Source organism: Cucurbita moschata, unplaced genomic scaffold (genome assembly GCF_002738365.1).
Source record: "Cucurbita moschata cultivar Rifu unplaced genomic scaffold, Cmos_1.0 Cmo_Scf00027, whole genome shotgun sequence".
Classification (NCBI taxonomy): Eukaryota; Viridiplantae; Streptophyta; class Magnoliopsida; order Cucurbitales; family Cucurbitaceae; genus Cucurbita; species Cucurbita moschata.
Window position 1 is genome coordinate 2,589,249 of NW_019268543.1, and position 18,310 is coordinate 2,607,558.

General features: G+C 37.1%; 5 protein-coding genes across 8 annotated transcripts; 2 read left to right on the forward strand and 3 right to left on the reverse strand.

The window, feature by feature from the left end:
* Positions 1 to 1,233: 1,233 nt before the first annotated feature.
* On the forward strand, positions 1,234 to 3,200 carry LOC111462899 (14-3-3-like protein). The gene is made up of 4 exons (XM_023106706.1): positions 1,234 to 1,836; positions 2,063 to 2,185; positions 2,462 to 2,578; positions 2,932 to 3,200. The coding sequence occupies exons 1-4, from the start codon at positions 1,351 to 1,353 to the stop codon at positions 2,989 to 2,991; spliced, it is 786 nt and encodes a 261-aa protein (XP_022962474.1). The 5' UTR covers positions 1,234 to 1,350; the 3' UTR covers positions 2,992 to 3,200.
* A 481-nt stretch (positions 3,201 to 3,681) lies between these two features.
* Positions 3,682 to 4,857, reverse strand: LOC111462428 (VQ motif-containing protein 9-like). 2 transcript variants are annotated; one of them, XM_023105986.1, is made up of 2 exons: positions 4,019 to 4,824; positions 3,682 to 3,969 (listed from the first exon to the last, which is right to left on the reverse strand). In XM_023105986.1, exons 1-2 carry the CDS (start codon positions 4,807 to 4,809, stop codon positions 3,954 to 3,956), a joined length of 807 nt encoding a protein of 268 aa, XP_022961754.1. In that variant the 5' UTR covers positions 4,810 to 4,824; the 3' UTR covers positions 3,682 to 3,953. The 2 variants fall into 2 exon arrangements, with proteins under 2 accessions (XP_022961754.1, XP_022961753.1); XM_023105985.1 differs by having other exon boundaries at positions 3,682 to 4,857.
* Positions 4,858 to 6,329: 1,472 nt separating this feature from the next.
* Positions 6,330 to 8,790, forward strand: LOC111462906 (cytochrome c oxidase subunit 6b-3-like). Of its 2 annotated transcripts, XM_023106716.1 has the most exons (5): positions 6,330 to 6,543; positions 7,427 to 7,714; positions 7,816 to 7,898; positions 8,004 to 8,085; positions 8,429 to 8,790. In XM_023106716.1, exons 1-5 carry the CDS (start codon positions 6,502 to 6,504, stop codon positions 8,480 to 8,482), a joined length of 549 nt encoding a protein of 182 aa, XP_022962484.1. In that variant the 5' UTR covers positions 6,330 to 6,501; the 3' UTR covers positions 8,483 to 8,790. The 2 variants fall into 2 exon arrangements, with proteins under 2 accessions (XP_022962484.1, XP_022962485.1); XM_023106717.1 differs by lacking the exons at positions 6,330 to 6,543; positions 7,427 to 7,714 and having other exon boundaries at positions 7,810 to 7,898.
* A 242-nt stretch (positions 8,791 to 9,032) lies between these two features.
* On the reverse strand, positions 9,033 to 10,490 carry LOC111462908 (histone H3.3). 2 transcript variants are annotated; one of them, XM_023106719.1, is made up of 4 exons: positions 10,386 to 10,463; positions 9,827 to 9,931; positions 9,658 to 9,734; positions 9,033 to 9,556 (listed from the first exon to the last, which is right to left on the reverse strand). In XM_023106719.1, exons 2-4 carry the CDS (start codon positions 9,896 to 9,898, stop codon positions 9,295 to 9,297), a joined length of 411 nt encoding a protein of 136 aa, XP_022962487.1. In that variant the 5' UTR covers positions 9,899 to 9,931; positions 10,386 to 10,463; the 3' UTR covers positions 9,033 to 9,294. The 2 variants fall into 2 exon arrangements, with proteins under 2 accessions (XP_022962487.1, XP_022962486.1); XM_023106718.1 differs by having other exon boundaries at positions 9,040 to 9,556; positions 9,827 to 9,898; positions 10,386 to 10,490.
* Positions 10,491 to 11,641: 1,151 nt separating this feature from the next.
* On the reverse strand, positions 11,642 to 15,789 carry LOC111462810 (O-fucosyltransferase 7-like). The gene is made up of 12 exons (XM_023106564.1): positions 15,368 to 15,789; positions 14,820 to 14,918; positions 14,453 to 14,552; positions 14,306 to 14,373; positions 13,618 to 13,706; positions 13,344 to 13,524; positions 13,139 to 13,267; positions 12,925 to 13,058; positions 12,621 to 12,834; positions 12,146 to 12,330; positions 11,955 to 12,050; positions 11,642 to 11,826 (listed from the first exon to the last, which is right to left on the reverse strand). Exons 1-12 carry the CDS (start codon positions 15,521 to 15,523, stop codon positions 11,673 to 11,675), a joined length of 1,605 nt encoding a protein of 534 aa, XP_022962332.1. The 5' UTR covers positions 15,524 to 15,789; the 3' UTR covers positions 11,642 to 11,672.
* Positions 15,790 to 18,310: the final 2,521 nt, after the last annotated feature.

Below are 18,310 nucleotides of genomic sequence, written 5' to 3' on the forward strand. Positions count from 1 at the left end.
TATACTAAATTCAAATATTTTTTTTTCGCTTTTTCATTTTCTTTAAGAAATTTAATGACGTCAATATATACATTTTATTAATATTTGAATATTTAATTTAAAATATCAATATTAAACTAGTTAAATCATAACTAAAATTTTCGTTGACTTAAACTATATTAATTTTACATTTGAAAAAAAAAAAATAACTATATTTGTATTTTAAATTATTCAGACGCTTCTGCTCCAACCATTACCTTTTGACTTTGGAATATTAATCAATTAATTGGTAGTTAACAATTAATATAAATTTATCATCGTCACCGTTTCACAATATACCAACTATATATATAATCTTATTAAATGACCATATTTCAATCCACCAAATAATTATTTTATAATTACATCATGGTCCACCATTGATTACCACTCATTTAGCGTTGACTTCAAACAAATTTAGCCCAATTTAGATGAACAATAATCAAATTATACGTATGAAAAATATTGTATAAGATTTAATTTATATTATGAGTTTATGATTTGTAAAAATTAAATATAATGTGTTACTATAAGATAATCTTGGTATATTAATTAGTTGAAACAATTAAAGTTGAAAAAAACGAGTCAACAACTAACCTTTATATTATCTCTTACAAGATTTCGCAAATCTTTGTGTCCGGTATTAAACTTTCAACCTAAAAAATAAATAATTATGTACAATTTTTCACATTTCGACTTGTTTTTTTGATCTTCTGTAACGTATTTATTTTATTTGAATTTTCACTGTCATCTGATGATGACACGTGTCCTCTAATTGGGTCTGGCGTGTAGTGCCTCATAAATGTATTCAAAGTCGGTTAAAAACTAGTTTCTTACCATTTTTGGCATCCGATTCAATTTTAGATTTTCAATTGCAAAATTCTCTCTATAGAACATTGTATTAAAATATCAAGAACATAATAAAATAAAAAATAAAAAATGGGTCGGGTCAACAGAATGGCCCATTCTTTGGCCCATTTAGTTCTTTAATTCAAGTAGAGGAATACTTTTTTTTTGGTTATTTTATTCAAATTAATTTATAAAAAAGAAAAAGAAAAAAAATTCCCTGGCAAGCTGGTAAAATAAAAACGTTTTATTTAAATTAGTTATATACATGTACAGACAGATTTGTCCGACCAACGGCTGAGATTGAATCCCTGAAATCTCTCTCCATCTCGACCGCAATTATCGGTCCACTACCTCCTAAAAAGGCCTGCATTCGGCCTCAAAAGCTCACCTCTTCCATTCCCCGTCTTCCTCTCCTCCCCCTTTCCCTTTCCACTTTGATCCCAAACCACCAGACCTCGGATCTAATCTCCTTTCCCTCCTGCAATGGCTGCCACCCCCTCTGTTCGTGAGGAGCATGTTTACATGGCCAAGCTTGCCGAGCAGGCCGAGCGCTACGAGGAGATGGTCGAGTTCATGGAGAAGGTTTCAGCTGCCATCGACAAGGAGGAGCTCACCGTCGAGGAGAGAAACCTCCTTTCTGTCGCCTACAAGAACGTTATCGGCGCTCGCAGGGCTTCCTGGCGCATCATTTCCTCCATTGAGCAGAAGGAGGAGAGCCGAGGCAACGCCGACCATGTCTCTGTGATCCGTGATTATAGATCCAAAATTGAGACCGAGCTCTCCAATATTTGCGATGGAATCCTCAAGCTCCTTGATTCCAGACTCATTCCCTCCGCCGTTTCCGGAGATTCCAAGGTTTTCTACCTCAAAATGAAGGGCGACTACCACAGATATCTGGCCGAATTCAAAACCGGAGCCGAACGGAAGGAAGCCGCCGAAAGCACTCTCACTGCTTACAAAGCCGCTCAGGTCTGCTTCGTTGATTTCCGATCCATGTATTTGACTGCTATTTTGTCATTATAGCGAGCCTATTTCTATGTCTCTTTGTTTGTGCAATTATTCTCTTTATTTACGATCACGATAGTCAAATTATTGTTCCTCTTTCTAATTAGAAGGTCAATTCCTGCTACGTGCTTTCCGCTCGATAGATTTTCGTATTGCGTAAAATTGAACGAACTTCCTATTTGATTTACAGGATATCGCGAATGCGGAGTTGCCTCCTACACATCCTATCCGACTTGGATTGACCCTTAACTTCTCTGTATTCTACTACGAAATTTTGAATTCCCCTGATCGTGCCTGCAGTCTTGCAAAACAGGTTAGCGAACCTCCGAAGTTTATACACTATGTTAATCAAATGTTCAAATGATCTTTACCGTGTTTGGTATGAAATTATCATTACGTTACTCTTTTAACTGCTCGGGCAAACTATTGACGTTCGAATCATCTATAATTGCCTGGTTGTCCGTTTTCATGTTGACTGAGAATCCGAATCTAGAATGCTCTGCTTTTATAAAGCTTGTGTAACAGATTTTTCTCATAAACTGGCGTAGTTTACCATTTAATTCCTCCGTTATTTCCATGCTTAAATCAGGCGTTTGATGAAGCTATCGCTGAGTTGGATACCCTTGGCGAGGAATCCTACAAAGATAGTACTTTAATCATGCAACTTCTTCGCGACAACCTCACTCTCTGGACATCGGACATGCAGGTACAGAAATTAAATGCATCCCACTTTAGTATATCATGGTAGATGTACTGAAATAATTCATTACTCAACAATACAGTGACCGTGGCCTAGTTATAATTTGAATTCAAATAATATGGTGAATATTTATGAACATATTACTCAATAAGCTATTTGGAAGAGCTACTATAGCTGTTCTATTATAAAATCTAATTGATGGCTGAAACAGCTACCATGCATTGAAGGAAGTACGATGAAATTACTGAAAATGATCCAAAGGAATTACAAACCCTCCTTTTCCTTTTCAATTAATGCCTAAGTTTGCAAGAATTACACCCTTTTAGGCTCTAATTTTTGTTTTCATGATCTTGATATAGGATGATGGTGCGGATGAGATTAAAGAAGCTCCCCCCAAGCGTGAGGATGAAAAGCAGTGAGATTAGTGGCTCCCCAAGTAGAGTTAAAACTTCTCCTTTATATGTTTTTGATAGGAGAAAATGCTTGCTTGTTGTTGCTTATTTTGTACTGTCCTGCCTTCTCTAAGGCTCTCATCATATTTGGTTGCGATCCGAGCTGCTACAGAACCTTGTTTATCTTTTCTGATTAATTATTATATATATCAAAAATCAGTCTCTGTGTTCCTTCTCATTTTTATGTTACTGCGTTCCTTCCATGTCCAATCTGAATGGATGCTATTTGAAGCTCTGATAGCATTGGCTTCTATTTTGTTGCCAAGCTAATGGCTTCATGTTCAATCATCCGCTCTTATCTACCCCGTTTTTTAGTTGCATAGTTGCTCCCGTATTATTAGATTATTAATTCTTCATTGATCTTTAGTAAGATTCCACCTCCCTTCGAACAAAGTACGCTTTCCCTTAATCGAGATTCGAAATCTATTGGCACAACTAAGTTTAGGGCATGACTCTGATACTATGTGAGACGAACACGCTCTCTACAATGGTATGATATTGTCCACTTTTAGTGTAAGCTTTCATGGCTTTGTTTTGGCCTTCTCCAAAAGTCCTCTAACAAATTCTCATTGATATATTATTGTTGCCGTTTTAAATCAACAGTAAAAATTAATATTTTTAAAAAAATTATTTAAAGATCTTTTAAGTTTCGACTAAATAAAAAATATTTAAAAAATAAATTGGAGACTGAAATTGAAAACTAACGGTATTGCATTTTTAAATTCCAGAGTGGATAATAAAATAATATATAATAGCAATTTTCCCTCTTTCTTTGCCGAGGCTTCCTCCTGACGCATAAAACGGCGGCGTTTCCTGAATGTAACCGGCCGAAGGGGACTAGTCGCCGACCCATCTAGGGCTTGACGCGGGTACAGATGGCGAGAGCGGCAACTATGGAAACCCTAATTGACTTGTCGATGGCGAGAACATCAGATTTGGGGAAGATAAGGCACTGTGCGAGGACCTTGGGGAGTTCAAGCATCCGAATGCTAGGGGCGATGATGGCGGCATCTGAAACTGTGGATGTGACTGTAACATTGCAGACGATGGTGGGAGAGGCATCGAACCTTGCTGCTGTGTGGTGAAATTGTTCCAGCAGGACGAGGCTAGATGGCTGAGTGGTGATAATCCTTGGGGCGGCGGTGGATTTGAATCGGCAATGGGAAATGAGTTTGGGATGTATCGCATGTATGCTGAGATAGGAGATTCGGCCGCTGCGTGGACGGCCGGGAGTGGAGGCAATGGGGATAGCGGCGCCATAGGCCGGCCGGTGAGGCCGAAATTCAGGGCGGTCGAGGGGTGGAAATGGGAACTGTTTGGTAGCTGTTGTGGAGGGGGACGATTAGTAACATGAGCGAGAGGAGGAGGGCGAATTCGTTGGAGGCGAGAGCTTTGGGGCTTAGGAGGTTGAATGGGCGGAGGATTTGAGAAGCGCTCGTGAGCGGGGGAGCCTGTAAGCTTCTGAACCACATCGCGGAAGTCATTCTTGTTAATGTTATACACCGGGGGCTGGTGCTGTTGCGCCAGCGCCTGCGCCTGTAGATTCTGTTGCTGCTGCGGTTGAACTGCAGGGGCTGCCGATTGAAGTCGATTTTGGGTATGGTTGAAGCTCGAATGATTTTGATTCACAGGAGCATCAAAACAGGGCTTTCTCAGCTGGGATTGGGAAGTAGCCTTGGAGATTTTGTGGGATAGTTTGCTGAGATTGAGACTATTATGGTCTCTCCCTGTGGCACTGCTACTGGTACTGGTCGATTTCACAGATGTTTGACTGCTTTTATCCATAATGTATATTATCCAATACGTTTTTGTTGTCTAACCTATACACAAACAGATGAATCAGGCACAGGGCTCACAGCAGACAGCTCTAGGAGTGGTGGGGATGGCGAAAGAGATGAATCAGGCACATGGGTCACAGCAGGCAGCTCTAGCAGCGGTGGGGATGGTGGCCTACGCCTTTCTTCTTGCGCGGCAGTCGGTAAGTAGGGACACAAACCCTCTGTGCTGCTCACAGTACATATATTATATCATCTCAAGCTTGAAATTGTAAGAAGATGGTTGAATGATAATTACAAAAGGGAAGAAGCTGCCCCTTATTTTCATTTACTAATACACTTTTAATCCAATGGCACTGTTGCTAATTTCGTGATTAAATGCATGATAAGTGAAAGATAATCAAAGCTTACGTCTGCTAATTTGTTGTGTGATCTCTTTGTTGTGCCATAGGAAACGAATTAGAAAGCACTTTTGCTGGTCAAAGTTCAAGATTCGAACAGTGTTCTTTACGTAGGATTGAAAGAGAAAGAGAGACAAAGGCTGCGTAGATAATTATCATCATGTTTCGCTTGTTGGACGTGGGACCCACCTCCGCTAATTTAGGAAATGATTGAGTTTATAAACAAAGAATCCTCTCTTCATTGAAACGAGGACTTTTGGGGAACCCCCGACCAAAGCCATGTGAGCTTAAAGTGGACAATATTATACCATTATGGAGGGTACGATCATACCGTTATGGAGGGTCGTGTTCGTCTAACATCGCTTACATTGGACCCGTTAGCCGTAAGAGATTTTGAATTTGAAGCGTTTGGTCCTTTTCTATTGATTATTAAATGGGAATTCCGAACTCTTTTTGTTACATGATTTGGCAATTATTTGTTGTATGGGAACAATTTTATGTATTAGATTTCATATAATTTGACGATGATTTTTAAATTGTTATATTGTTTGTTTCAAAAATACTTAGGGCCTATCCTATTGTCGAAATCTTACTTTTGATTTTAATAAACGTTTCAAAACTATTTTCAGTTCCATTTTTTCGTCAAAAATTGAAAAATGTCAATAAATATAAGGATTTGTACTTTACATGGTTCTAACCATTTTAATTTTAATTTTGTGTTGAGTAAAAAATATAATAGATTAATAATTGATGGCTCCATGAGTTCGTCTAATGGGTCTTTTGTTGATCTCGATTCATGAGCTACTATTTGAGTTTATTTTGTGGGACTCGACTGAAGAGGACCACTCGAGTAAAAAAAAAAAAAATCCCTCAGCTAACACATAAATTATATTAATAAAAATTCATAACTCTGTCTAAAAACAATTAAGTTATATATATATATATATTTTGTCACTTTAATTAAAAAATATTTAAACACAAAGTTGGAAAAACTAAATTGACAAAGTCTAGAATTCATGCAAAAAAAAAAAAAAATCACTTATTGGGCCCTTATTAAATATACGGCCCGTTCACTCGGCCCATCACAGCCCATTACCCAAATTAAAGGAGTGACGTGGCAATTTCTAATTGGAGAACCATTATCGCTATTTCGCCTCAGCTGGAATCATCGGAACCAGTGAGTGGTCAATTTTAACCTAACCAACGGGTTAGTGTTTGTTCCTCTTCGCTCGCCTCTGATATCATCGAATCGTTGGGTTTGTAGCTGCAACCGAAGCGGATCACTTCTTCTTTTTCCATACATGGCGGAAGCGCAGAGTGAAAAACCTCCTTCCTTGTCTGAGGTATTCTTTTTGCAGCTTTCATTATCTCAAATCTTTCACTTAACCTAAATTTCTGTTTCATTTACGCCCTTCCTTCAGTTTTTGTAAATTTTTCCCCGGTAATGTATTTTAATTGGTCGATTAACGGTCGATTTTGATAGATCGGTTGTTTTATTGTAGGATTTCTTCAATTATAATGACAGGTGGGGTTTTTAGTTGTAAATTCATCATTTCTTAGTGTTCTGGAAAAAAATTGTACAACAGTAGTAAATTCCCTGGATTAGAATACCCCGATTCCATTGGAAATTAGAAATAGTTTTGAGATCCAGTAGCAATAAATGGTTGGAGAATGCTTCCCGTGGGTTCTGGTGGTTTGTTTTGCTCTCTTTATATTATTTGTTTTGACAAGATCAATATGGTTAACCAAGTTTTAAAGAATTGTTACTTATAGTTTCCTAGAAGATATATATTTCTTCACTCCCCATTAAAGGAAAAATAAAAACCGATAACCCAACTCTAAGCAATGGCCATTGTTCTTAATAATTTCGTCTAACAGCTCTGTATACAATAAAGAACAAAAGAAACAGGCTTGAGCTGCCTTGTTTAATAGGGGAATTTGAATTTGAAGTCAAATTTTCTTCTTAACTAGAACTCCCAGTAATAAGTCGTGTTGGTTTGTTATATAAATCCTGGGAGCTATATACCTTGTGGTTTCTGTGCTACTGTGATTTTGGAGAGTGAAAAAATTTTACCCTTAAGATCATGGTGAGAAGCATGTCTCGGTCATTATCGTTCTCATATCAGGACATTGTCATAGAGTTTGTCCCCATCGCTTTTACAAAGAATATCCAGTAATGTTCGGATTTGAGAATTGAGAATAATCTTCTGTTACTTTCGCTTTTAGCAATATTCCTTGAAAGAAAAAGAGGAGAAGGTGGATATACCGAAGCCCTCTGAAGTAGAAGAGGTGGAGAACTCAGAAAATGCTGTCCCAGCTGAAGTTGTTGTGAAGAATGATGAACCACCTGTTGAAGCTGATGCTGATCAAGGCAGTAACAACCCTCCTGCTGATGTAAACAATGGGGATGCTTCGGCAGCTGCTGCTGTAGAGGATTCTGAAACCAATGCTGCTGCTGGAGAAGAGGAAATATCTGGTGACCAAGAAAGCACGGATGAGCGACCTGAGATCAAGGTTGCTGCCCTGTTTATTTTTGAAATGCTTGACTTGTAGGCATCTTGTAGTTTTGATTTTTGTATATATTGTTTGCTCATTCTTTTGTTGCTCATATGCAGCTCGAAACAGCACCAGCAGATTTTCGGTTCCCTACTACAAATCAAACTAGGCATTGCTTCACCCGCTATATTGAGTACCATAGGTAACGTTTAGCGTGTTTTTTATCTACTTGTATTCAATTCTTGGTCCTTTCATAATTTAGTTGAACTTCCTTGAAAGTATGTGCTCATCTTTGTGATGCGTACAGATGCACGCAAGCCAAAGGGGAAGGCGCTCCGGAGTGTGACAAGTTTGCGAAATATTATCGTTCTCTTTGCCCAAATGAATGGGTATGTGTTCTCGCTTTTGTATCTATTTTCGTTCACTTATTTATTATTAGAGAACTCGAGGACACTGTTATACAACCTACTGTTCAAGTAAGGTTGTCTTCGATCACTTAATTTAAACTTGGTAAGAAGTGGGAGATTAAAGTCAGCCATATGCTTGATGTAAAATGTGCTCTATAAGACCTTTATGTTTGTCATTTCATGGGCACGAGCTCGATGTTCATACGTATCTCTACTCCTAGTTAATCAATCAAAGCATTACTTTCCCGACGAATTCTGGCAAAAGCACATCAAAATTTGACATGAGAATTTCTCTTAGTAACGCATTCTTTGATAACTGTTGCAGGTAGAGAAGTGGAATGAGCAGAGGGAGAACGGATGCTTCCCAGGTCCGCTGTAGGAGTGTTGTCTATTCGAAAATTCATCAGCAGTTTGGCTCACGCTGCCGTAACACAGGCAAATAAACTGGAGAATGTTGTCTCTATCAAACAATTGAGTTAATAATTTTCGGCTGGTTTTGTTTTTTTATTCAAATCCATTTGCAAGCAAGTTTTGTTGATTCAATACCAAATGGTTTTTCCATATTTAGATCATGTTTCATCAATGGCTACATGGAGTTAGAACCTAACCACTCCTGTAAGACCCATATCGGATGCACTGATACATGCTTTTATGAAAATTCTAATAAACTGTAGTTAGCAATCTCTTTGTTCTCGAGCCATTCTTCTGAAACTAAGACCCATATCGGATGCAAGCAAGTTTCCTCGCACATTCTAAAGTTGATGGAGTTTCATCCTGAAACTAGGGTGGAAGTTATGTTGTTTAAAAGAAATTGATGCAGAAAATGAAAACAATATCTACACGAATTACCCCCACAACGTAATTTTCATGAGTTTTTGGTGTTCATGTACAAATTCTTGAACGAATTTAAATCCAGGCAAGTAAAACTATTCATAGTAAAAGATATAATTAAAACATAGCATTTAACCAAGAACATATAATCAATTACTTAGATGTGTCAACGAAGGACTCGATTTGAACTCCGCTGAGGATCGTAGTTGACACAAATAACAATGTCCTTTCACCACGGATTGTGTTTATTATAGCAAAACACAATTTACACATTGATTGCAATTGGAGCGTAAAAAAGAAAAAAAGAAGAAAAAAACATATATAGATCGACGCATAGTTGTTCTAATCTGGAGATTCTGGTTAAGCTCTTTCACCACGGATTCTTCTGGCAAGTTGAATATCTTTCGGCATTATTGTAACACGCTTGGCATGAATGGCGCAGAGATTGGTATCTTCAAACAGCCCAACGAGGTAAGCTTCAGCCGCCTCTTGCAAAGCCAAAACCGCGTGGCTCTGGAAACGCAGATCTGTCTTGAAATCTTGTGCGATTTCACGGACAAGCCTCTGGAATGGAAGCTTGCGGATAAGAAGCTCAGTACTCTTCTGGTACTTGCGGATTTCTCTGTATCACATACATTACAGAGGGCATAAGATTCATGTAAACGAGAAACCATGATTGATTTTTTCGAATGCGTAAAGTAAAGAACAGATGTGGTAACATACCGAAGAGCAACTGTTCCTGGGCGGTATCTGTGCGGTTTCTTCACGCCTCCAGTAGTGGGTGCCGACTTACGCGCAGCCTGGGAAAATATTGGTCAGATTTACAACACATTAGGTCAGGAAACAAATGAGAATTTAGAACTAGGTTGCTGGCAATCATCCTGGAAAATACCTTGGTAGCAAGCTGCTTTCTGGGAGCCTTTCCACCTGTGGATTTGCGAGCAGTTTGCTTCGTACGAGCCATCTGAATCAATGTCGTGCGAATTAAATATCGTCGCTCAATCAAAACAAAACAGATCGCTAAGATAATTCCAATGTAAAGTGCGTCTCTGTTTCTAAATTAGAATGAACAGGTGTATCTGACGATTGTTCCAGAAACCTATAAATTAGAAGTACCTAGTAAACTTAACCAGCATTTAGCCTGCGAATATGAGATTATTTGATTATTTGACCTACTTCTCCCCATTCCTCTCCTAAACTTTTCACGGATAACAGCACAAGTTCTTCGACTTTGTAGAGGTTTCTAAAGATTAGTTATCAACAAATCTCAAAGTTCGAGAAATAAATTCCAGAAGAAAAACTAACCCTAACCGCATAAACAACATTCGACTAGAAAGAATTCGAGAAGAAGATTAACCATATCCTCCAGGAATGAAATTGAAAGGAAAACCGAATAATACTAATCAATCACAAGAAAATAAGTCAGATAAACGAGACGACGATGAACTAACCTGGAAGAAGAGGAGGAGCTTGACAAGCGAGAGAGAATTTTCGTCCTCGGATAGATAGGGATTTCTTTCAAAATACGGGTGAATTCGAAGAATGGGGAACCAAACCCCTTTATATAGGGCCTCCCGGTCCGACCCAAGCCTGTGCCGTATGGCGGCGGATGGACACGATTAACATTCACTGTGTTTCTTCGTGCTTAATCGGACGGTAGAAAGAATCCTACCGTACTTCGTACGAGTGGATCAATGGACGGTCACGATTCGACTTTCCGAAACATCGGACGGATCGTGAAAATGACGTGGTGGCTCCTTATTGGTCGTAGGGACACTAGAAAATTTTGAAGACAAAAATGATTTTGTCCGTCTTATTATACTTTAAAATTATTTGAGATTTATTATATTATTTAAGATGAAAATGTTAATTTTTAACTAATTTTAGTAATTTCAAAATTGCAATTTCAACAAAATATAATTTTTTTTTATAAATATATTTGTTTACGAGTGATTTTAAATAGCTAATCATTATTGTCATATTTAAAATAACTTTTAAGGTAAAAAAATATATTTTTTACTATTTTTAATTTAAAGTTTAATTTTACCCTTATGATTTCATACCAAAATTAGAGTACATTTCATAATAATTTTAAACTTGAGAAATATGATTTTTAACCCTTTTAATATCATTTCCAAAATTATATAGATGATTACAAAATTACATAATCTCAGACCATAATATGTTGAAGATTATTGGAAATGAGTCCCACGTTGGTTTATTTAATAGACGGTCATATGTTTATAAACGAAGAATACTATCTCCATTGAGGCTTTTTGGAGAAGCCCAAAACAAAGCATGAGAGGTTATACTCAAAGTGGACAATATCATACAGTGTGAAAGAGTCTGAATTCCTAACGTAATATATTTTGCACAAGTGAAAATCTCTCGAATTGTTAAAATAAATTTATTTGCTTCATTATTGTACTAATTTAATTACTATAAGATGAAAACAATTATGCTTAATTACCCACTCCTCCCCAAATGGAGTGGTCATGGAAACTTTTCTAAATTTATCCATCTCCTGCTACTCCCTCCGCCTACTCTGCTTAATAACAACCCCCTCCTGCCCTTCTATACCACTGCCAACTACCAAAACTCGGGTTATAAGCACTCCATCGTCGTCCCGTTGTAGCTGCCTTACTGCAACGACGTACAAAGCTGGTGCGACGATGGGGGGTGGGGCGCCTGCATATACAATGAGCTGTAGGGGCATTTTATCTTGCTATTTAATGGAACTATCTGAAAATGGAAGTCATATTCCCATTTGGCAATTCTCTTTGACATAAACAATCTGGCAAAGGGTTAACATAAAAGGCTTCTTCTGAGCGGAACCTGTCCATGCCCTTGGTTCCTGAAATGGGACCTTTTCTCTTCCTCGCAGAGCCTTGTCTGAGAAAACAGGTTCAAGAGCAAAATCAAATACATGTTTGTTTCTTTAAAGAAGATCACTAGAATTTGCTCCCACAATTCAATATCCAATTAACTAACTAACAACAATAAGAAGAAAAAAACAATACCTTCTCTTGTGCATTTCAGTGATTCGGTGGGCCAAATTTTTCCCTTCTTTCATTGTTCCCTGATCGACTTTGTCGAACAATCGAACAAGCCCTTTCCTGGTTGACGATGACAAGATGATACAAACAGTTTCAGAGGAAGCAATTTGAGGCAACGTTCGAGTAGAAAATGCTTATAATGATAAGTCTCTTGCCTGTCAGGAGATATTGTTTTCCTATGTCCAAGAAATCGTCGGTGACCTTCAACTGCTCTTGCCATATTCCCGGAGTATGAAGGAACAAAAACGTCACTCTCAACAGACACAATGTAGTCCAGAGCAGCCATTTGAGATGCATGATTGACAAAAGGTTCGAGCTCCTCAACAGATGCTAACTTCTCCTGAAATTAGCAGAAGAAACAAATAAGCCTATCATTACAATTTCACAAGCCATGCGACACTTCTGTAAGAAGTTTGTGTGGGAAATCCCAGGAACCCACCTTACTGCCAAAACATGAGAATCTTGAAAATGATCAACTATTGATCGGCATAGCTAACAGGACATGGGATTTGAGTTTTCTAAGTTCATGAAACTTTTGATATAATCAAAAGTTTTTAAAGAAATCTTGTAGTTTTCAAAATAGGAAACTAAGGTAGTGAGGTCCAAAAAGTTAACAGTACATGTTCATACCTTGCTCATCAGTAATGGATACCGAGCTTGCAGATCAGACATGTGTGAATCACCACCATAAATCTCTCCAGCAGCAATGTATATAGGAGTTTTGGACGGGTAGCCAAGTGCACTAAGAAATATTCCGACCTCCTTTGGAGTTAGTGGGCAGAACCCTTTGGATCTTTGTTCCAAAGGATCAATCTCCTTTACCTTCCAATATGACGTATTTTCTCTGCAGGCATTGAACTCAACTCAACACATCACCAGAAAAACATGTACAATGTAACCAGACACATTAAGGTTTATAGGAAGGAACTTATACCTAATCATCCGTAGCTCGTCTGCTTCAGCAGGAGATAAATCATGTGTACACCCACTAAATGCAAGCATGTCCTTCTCGTATCGTAAATGTAGAGCAATATAAGGACCACGGGACCTCATTCGATCCACCAATAACTACAGTATATATTTTAACTATTTTAAAAGAAGGAACACGATCACTGCAGCAGCAAAATAAGACTAGAAAAGAATATTACTTTGCCCAAGGCTTCAATTTTAGGTGCAAAAAGAAGGGCTTGGTAGCAAGCACGGCAGCGGAGTCTCTGGATATCTAAAGGTAGATTATTGTTTGCTAATCGTGAATCAGATTTTGCAGCTCGAATAACCTACAAATAGCACATTAACTAATGAAGAACAATAATAGGGATTTTCATAGAGAAGATCCAAATTTGGTCCAAGTACCTGATATTCATCCCAAAGGGTAGCGATCTCCTGCTCGTAATAATCCTTAGCTGACCAGCTTCTAAAATGCTTAACTATCTTCGTAGCAGTAGCCAATTCTTTAGGAAGTTTTTTTATCACTTTTACATCGTTAGCAAGAGCATTGATAAAATGATCTTCATCAAAAACATCTGAGAAGTTGCTGAAGATTAAAACAAATAAAATGAAATCAATCATGGCTGGGCAATGTGACACATGGAGATTGGGGAAAAAAGGACGAAGAAGAACAAGAAACCTAGTGTCCTGCCAGAACGATTGTTTATCGAGTTCTGGAATTACAAGGGTAGCATTAATGATGCGGGCTACAGCTACCATGTCACATATCTGCAATTCAAGAATGAAAATGGTTTTTAAAGACCAAAACTTCCACTGATTTAGTTATGAAGTACTGGAAAATAATAAACACAAAATGACCTGGTCAACAACTCTGGGATCTAAAATAAGCTTACATAATCCAAAAGATACTAATTTCAGGACAAAATTATGAGCTAGAATTTTCAAAGAATGGTATGGTAGCTCTAAAAGGAAGTTATATTAAGGGCTAATTTATGAATGCTTTAGAATCCCTCGTTCAAGCATTCAAATGTTCTTATGTTACAGTGTATACATGTACCATAAAATTGAATGATATTAGGACTAAACTTGGAATTTAATGAGTGTTGAATGACTGAATTGAGAGGTAAAGATAACAGTCCAAGATGAAATGAATATAACATTCCAAAATGGAACATAAATCATCGACAAAGATAAAGTTAAAAAGAATAAAAACAAAATAAAATAAAGTTGAGGAACTGAAACCGTACTTTGAGAACTCGGATTGAAATCATGTGAAATTTTAATAAAAACTAGAGCAACAAAAAAAAAGGCTAAAACACTTCGATAATAATTAACGTCACTATCATAATGTAGGAGAGGTTACAGACCCCAGCGCGCATTTGATTGAGTCCCCCATTTGTATGAACCAGAAGGTAACCTCGTGACTCCACAGGACCTGCATATCCGACAGAAGTTTTGAGATTAACTACAAGAAATTTTTGTTTGGAACGAGACGAACATAGTAACACTCTTACGTGTATAATTGAAACTAGGCTCTACACATGGTAAAAAGTCGCGGTTCGATGGAGGCTTCCATAGCTTGTCCAGACCCGGAACCAAGTTCGCACTGCCCAACTGTCAAGTCTAAAGGGGTGAAAACATGAAAGGTGCACAACTTCTTATCAATGCCGAAATTACATCTGATTACCTATTTTACCAAAGACTAGAAAAATTATATTCTACTAATTGCTAGAAAAACAATGGTTGTCAAGTAGAAAAGTCTCAGACGGCATATTATATCTCCAATTCTTTCCAGTTCTCATTGCTATTTTTGAGTTGCTACCGAAAACTGAGGCCATTCCGGAAATGAATCATAACTACGGAGTTTAAGGAAAGTAAAACCTTGCGAGAAGCAACAGGAGCTTTGGACAAATGGAGCGGAACAATCTCTTGAGTCCAGCTATTCTCGGTGCTCAACCTCTGGTGTTTAAATTCACGTTGCTACATGATGAAGAACACAATATATGTTAACGAAAATTTTCCAATATCAAAAGCAGCACAGCCTAAAACTTAAAACCACTCCGTCAAACATTTCATGAGTAGTCAACAACGCAACTCAAAGTCAAAAAGTGCCCTACCTAATCTCAATTTACAATCGAAAACAACTCCCGACCGAGAGAATTAAAGAATATAAACGTAAAATTGGAATGCATTACACACATCCATTTCATAAAAAATTGAAGCTATTCACTGCCTTCACTCGCTCGTCGATAAAGCAATCTAATCATTTCGAATCCAAACGCCACAATCAGGAATGCTTCTCAGAAAGATTTTAGAAACAAAAAAGAAAACGAAAACACGCAGTTAAAACACAGTAATACGTGAAGGAGAAAAAAAGAAAATGAAGAAATGAAGAGCGAGAGTAGAGATTAAGAGCAAAGATAGGTCACCGCAGGAAGCTTGTGGGAATCGGAGAAGCCAGGGACTTTGGAGGACGGAAAAAAGTGAAGATGAACAGAAAGAAGCGCTAGTAAGGCTATAAAACATATGGCACAGGTTAGCAGCTTCCTCAGCAGCGCCACTGCTCTCCTCCTCCGCTTCAGCATCTCTTTCTCACCACCGTCACTCTGAGCAATGGCGAGCAAGCCGCTTAGAAAATACAACTCTCTGTCTCTCTCTGTCTCTCTCTACCTCTCCGTCAGCCTTAACCTTTGGCTATGTTCGTCTCCGGCAGCAGCAGAAGCACCAGCGGCGGCGAGAAAGAGATCAGCGCGGCTGAGCGGTGTGTAGTTTTGGTTTTATTGTTAATTCTTGTACGGCATTCGGCCGCACACTGCCTTTTGCTGGATACCATTTCCGCGTTGAGGGACGAAGCTGTAATTAAATATTGGGATTTCGACCTTTCCTGGGTCCCACATCGGATTCCAAATAGCCTTAGAATTTTCTTTTATTTTTATTAAATATTTAAATACGTGCTTTAACGCATAAATCCAAGCTTATAATACATGTCGCTTATAATACATGCTTTCGACGTGAATGCTCATTTGCCACGAGACGAGTCTAAAGACCTAAAATTTCTTTACCCTTTTCGTGTAATATGAAATGTCCTTAGCTTCAACGCGTCACAGCCTTCAAAGCGTTCATTACCCGTTTCGTATGTGTGGGTTTGATGGGTGGCCCATTCCTAGACCTTTCACACAACTATCCCCATAATAACTTCTACGTTAAAATTAGTTGGTGGATTTAGTAGAAATTGAACGCATTTCACTTAAACCTTCCATTTTACATTTATAATCCAATTCGTGGTCGGTGTCAAAATTGCCAAAACTAGCCAATCCACATGAGTCCAGTCCCCGTGAATGGTCGCCGTCTTTTATTCATAGCACAATAATGACAATACCTAACCTCTATGAGTCACATTCTATAGGCCGAAAAAGGTATTAAAAAAAATGAACAAAATTAAATTTCACCATTCCAAATTGTCTAGATATAGCTAGTTTCTAGTTTAGGTAAACCAACAACTTCGTTAAATTCCGAGTAAAATTCACTCGATCATTGAAAATATTTTTAAAAGATGTAGTAAAAATTAATATTTTTTAATTATTTAGTCAATGACTAAGTTTATTTGCAATTATACATATTTAACACTGATGTGATGGGCAACATAAAGTAGGCAGGGAGGGCGGTGACATGAGACGGGTGGCGGAGCCTCTTGCTTTTTTTATTTTTATTTTTATTTTTTTTAATTATGCTATCTGAGAATAAAAATAATATTTTTTATATATTAAAGAAATATTTACTTGACCACATCGTGAAAGCAAGACACTAACTTTAATACACAAAATGATTTGTTTTCACTAATTTTATATTATATAATTAAATACTAAATCACGTGATTACTGATTAAATTCAGAATATATTTGAAATTCCAGATCCGTATGTGTCGTTAATTTTATATTTAATTTTTTCCATTTCAGACATCTTTTCATACGTGTTTTACGGGGAAAGCATCAGATCTCAGTCTTGTTACGTGGCACAATCCAGTTGGTTGATGAGCTACAAATGCCAACATTTAAGATTTAACTGTGTAATAACTTGAAATAATAATAATAAAAATATGCGAATGGTGCGTACGTGGCGGAAGATGACGTGATCACAAATGGGCCCCTCTTGTCTGAAGCTTTTCAACATGCCACATGCGCATCATTTAAAAATACAAAAATAAAAGGTAACCCAAATTTTATGGGTTTTGTTTGCCGCGATAAACTCGCCACGTATTTCAATTCTTTATTTATTTTTATAATAATAATAAGTATTAAAATAATTTAAAATACCTTAATTACTCTATAAACATAATCTTATAATACGTATGGTAATTTAATAATATATGAAATACTATATTAGTGAAGGTTTTTATCTCTTTTAATATTTAAAATTTAGAAAATTATAAAGAATATAAAATTAATTTAATGTAGTTTATGGATAAGGTGAGTTGACATGTCACCACGAGAGTCTAATCTGATTAGTGATATTTATCTTATATTTTTGGCATTTTATTATCATATAATTAATTGGTTAATGCATCATATCACTTCCCACGTCACAAATTCCAATAAATAACTTCGTAGCATTCTTTTAATAACCACTAAGTCAATAATCATTCACAAATAATTATAATGTATTTAGCTTAATCACAGTAATTTTATGATTAAACGTGTTTTACTTAAAGTAATTTTATGTCGAGTGACTTTAGTGAAAGTTTTTTAAGATACGTGTGAATGAAGATAAAATATGCTGATTATATATTTTAAATATTGTAAGCTCGAAACTATAATTATTGATATTTGAACATGGAAGCTCCATGGGCCCAAATTGCCAATCTTGGGCTGTGGAGGGTACAATTAGAGTTGGATTGGACACTCAAACGAAGGAAAATGAATTCAGACCACGTGTTAATAAGAGCGATCATGAGGATAGGATAATTAAAAATACTGAAACATCTTTTTTTCAGTGATTCAAACATGCTGGAATGACTCGTGTTGGACTATGAATGTAACAATTCAAGTTTACTACTAATAGATATTGTTTGTTTTAGCTCGTAACGTATCACCATTAGCCTCATGGTTTTGGAATGCGTTCGTTAGGAAGAGGTTCTCATGCAATTATAAAAAATGTTTCATTTCCCTCTTCAACAGACGTGGGATTTTACAATCATCCCCTTTGGAGGGCAGCGTCCTTGCTGGCATACCACACAGTGTCTATAGCTCATGCCCACCTGTAATAACCCGAAAATAATAAATAAATAAATAAATAAATAATAATAATAATAATAATAATAAATAAATAAATAAAGTTAAATTAAAAAAAAAAAAAAAAAAAAAAAAAAAAAAAAA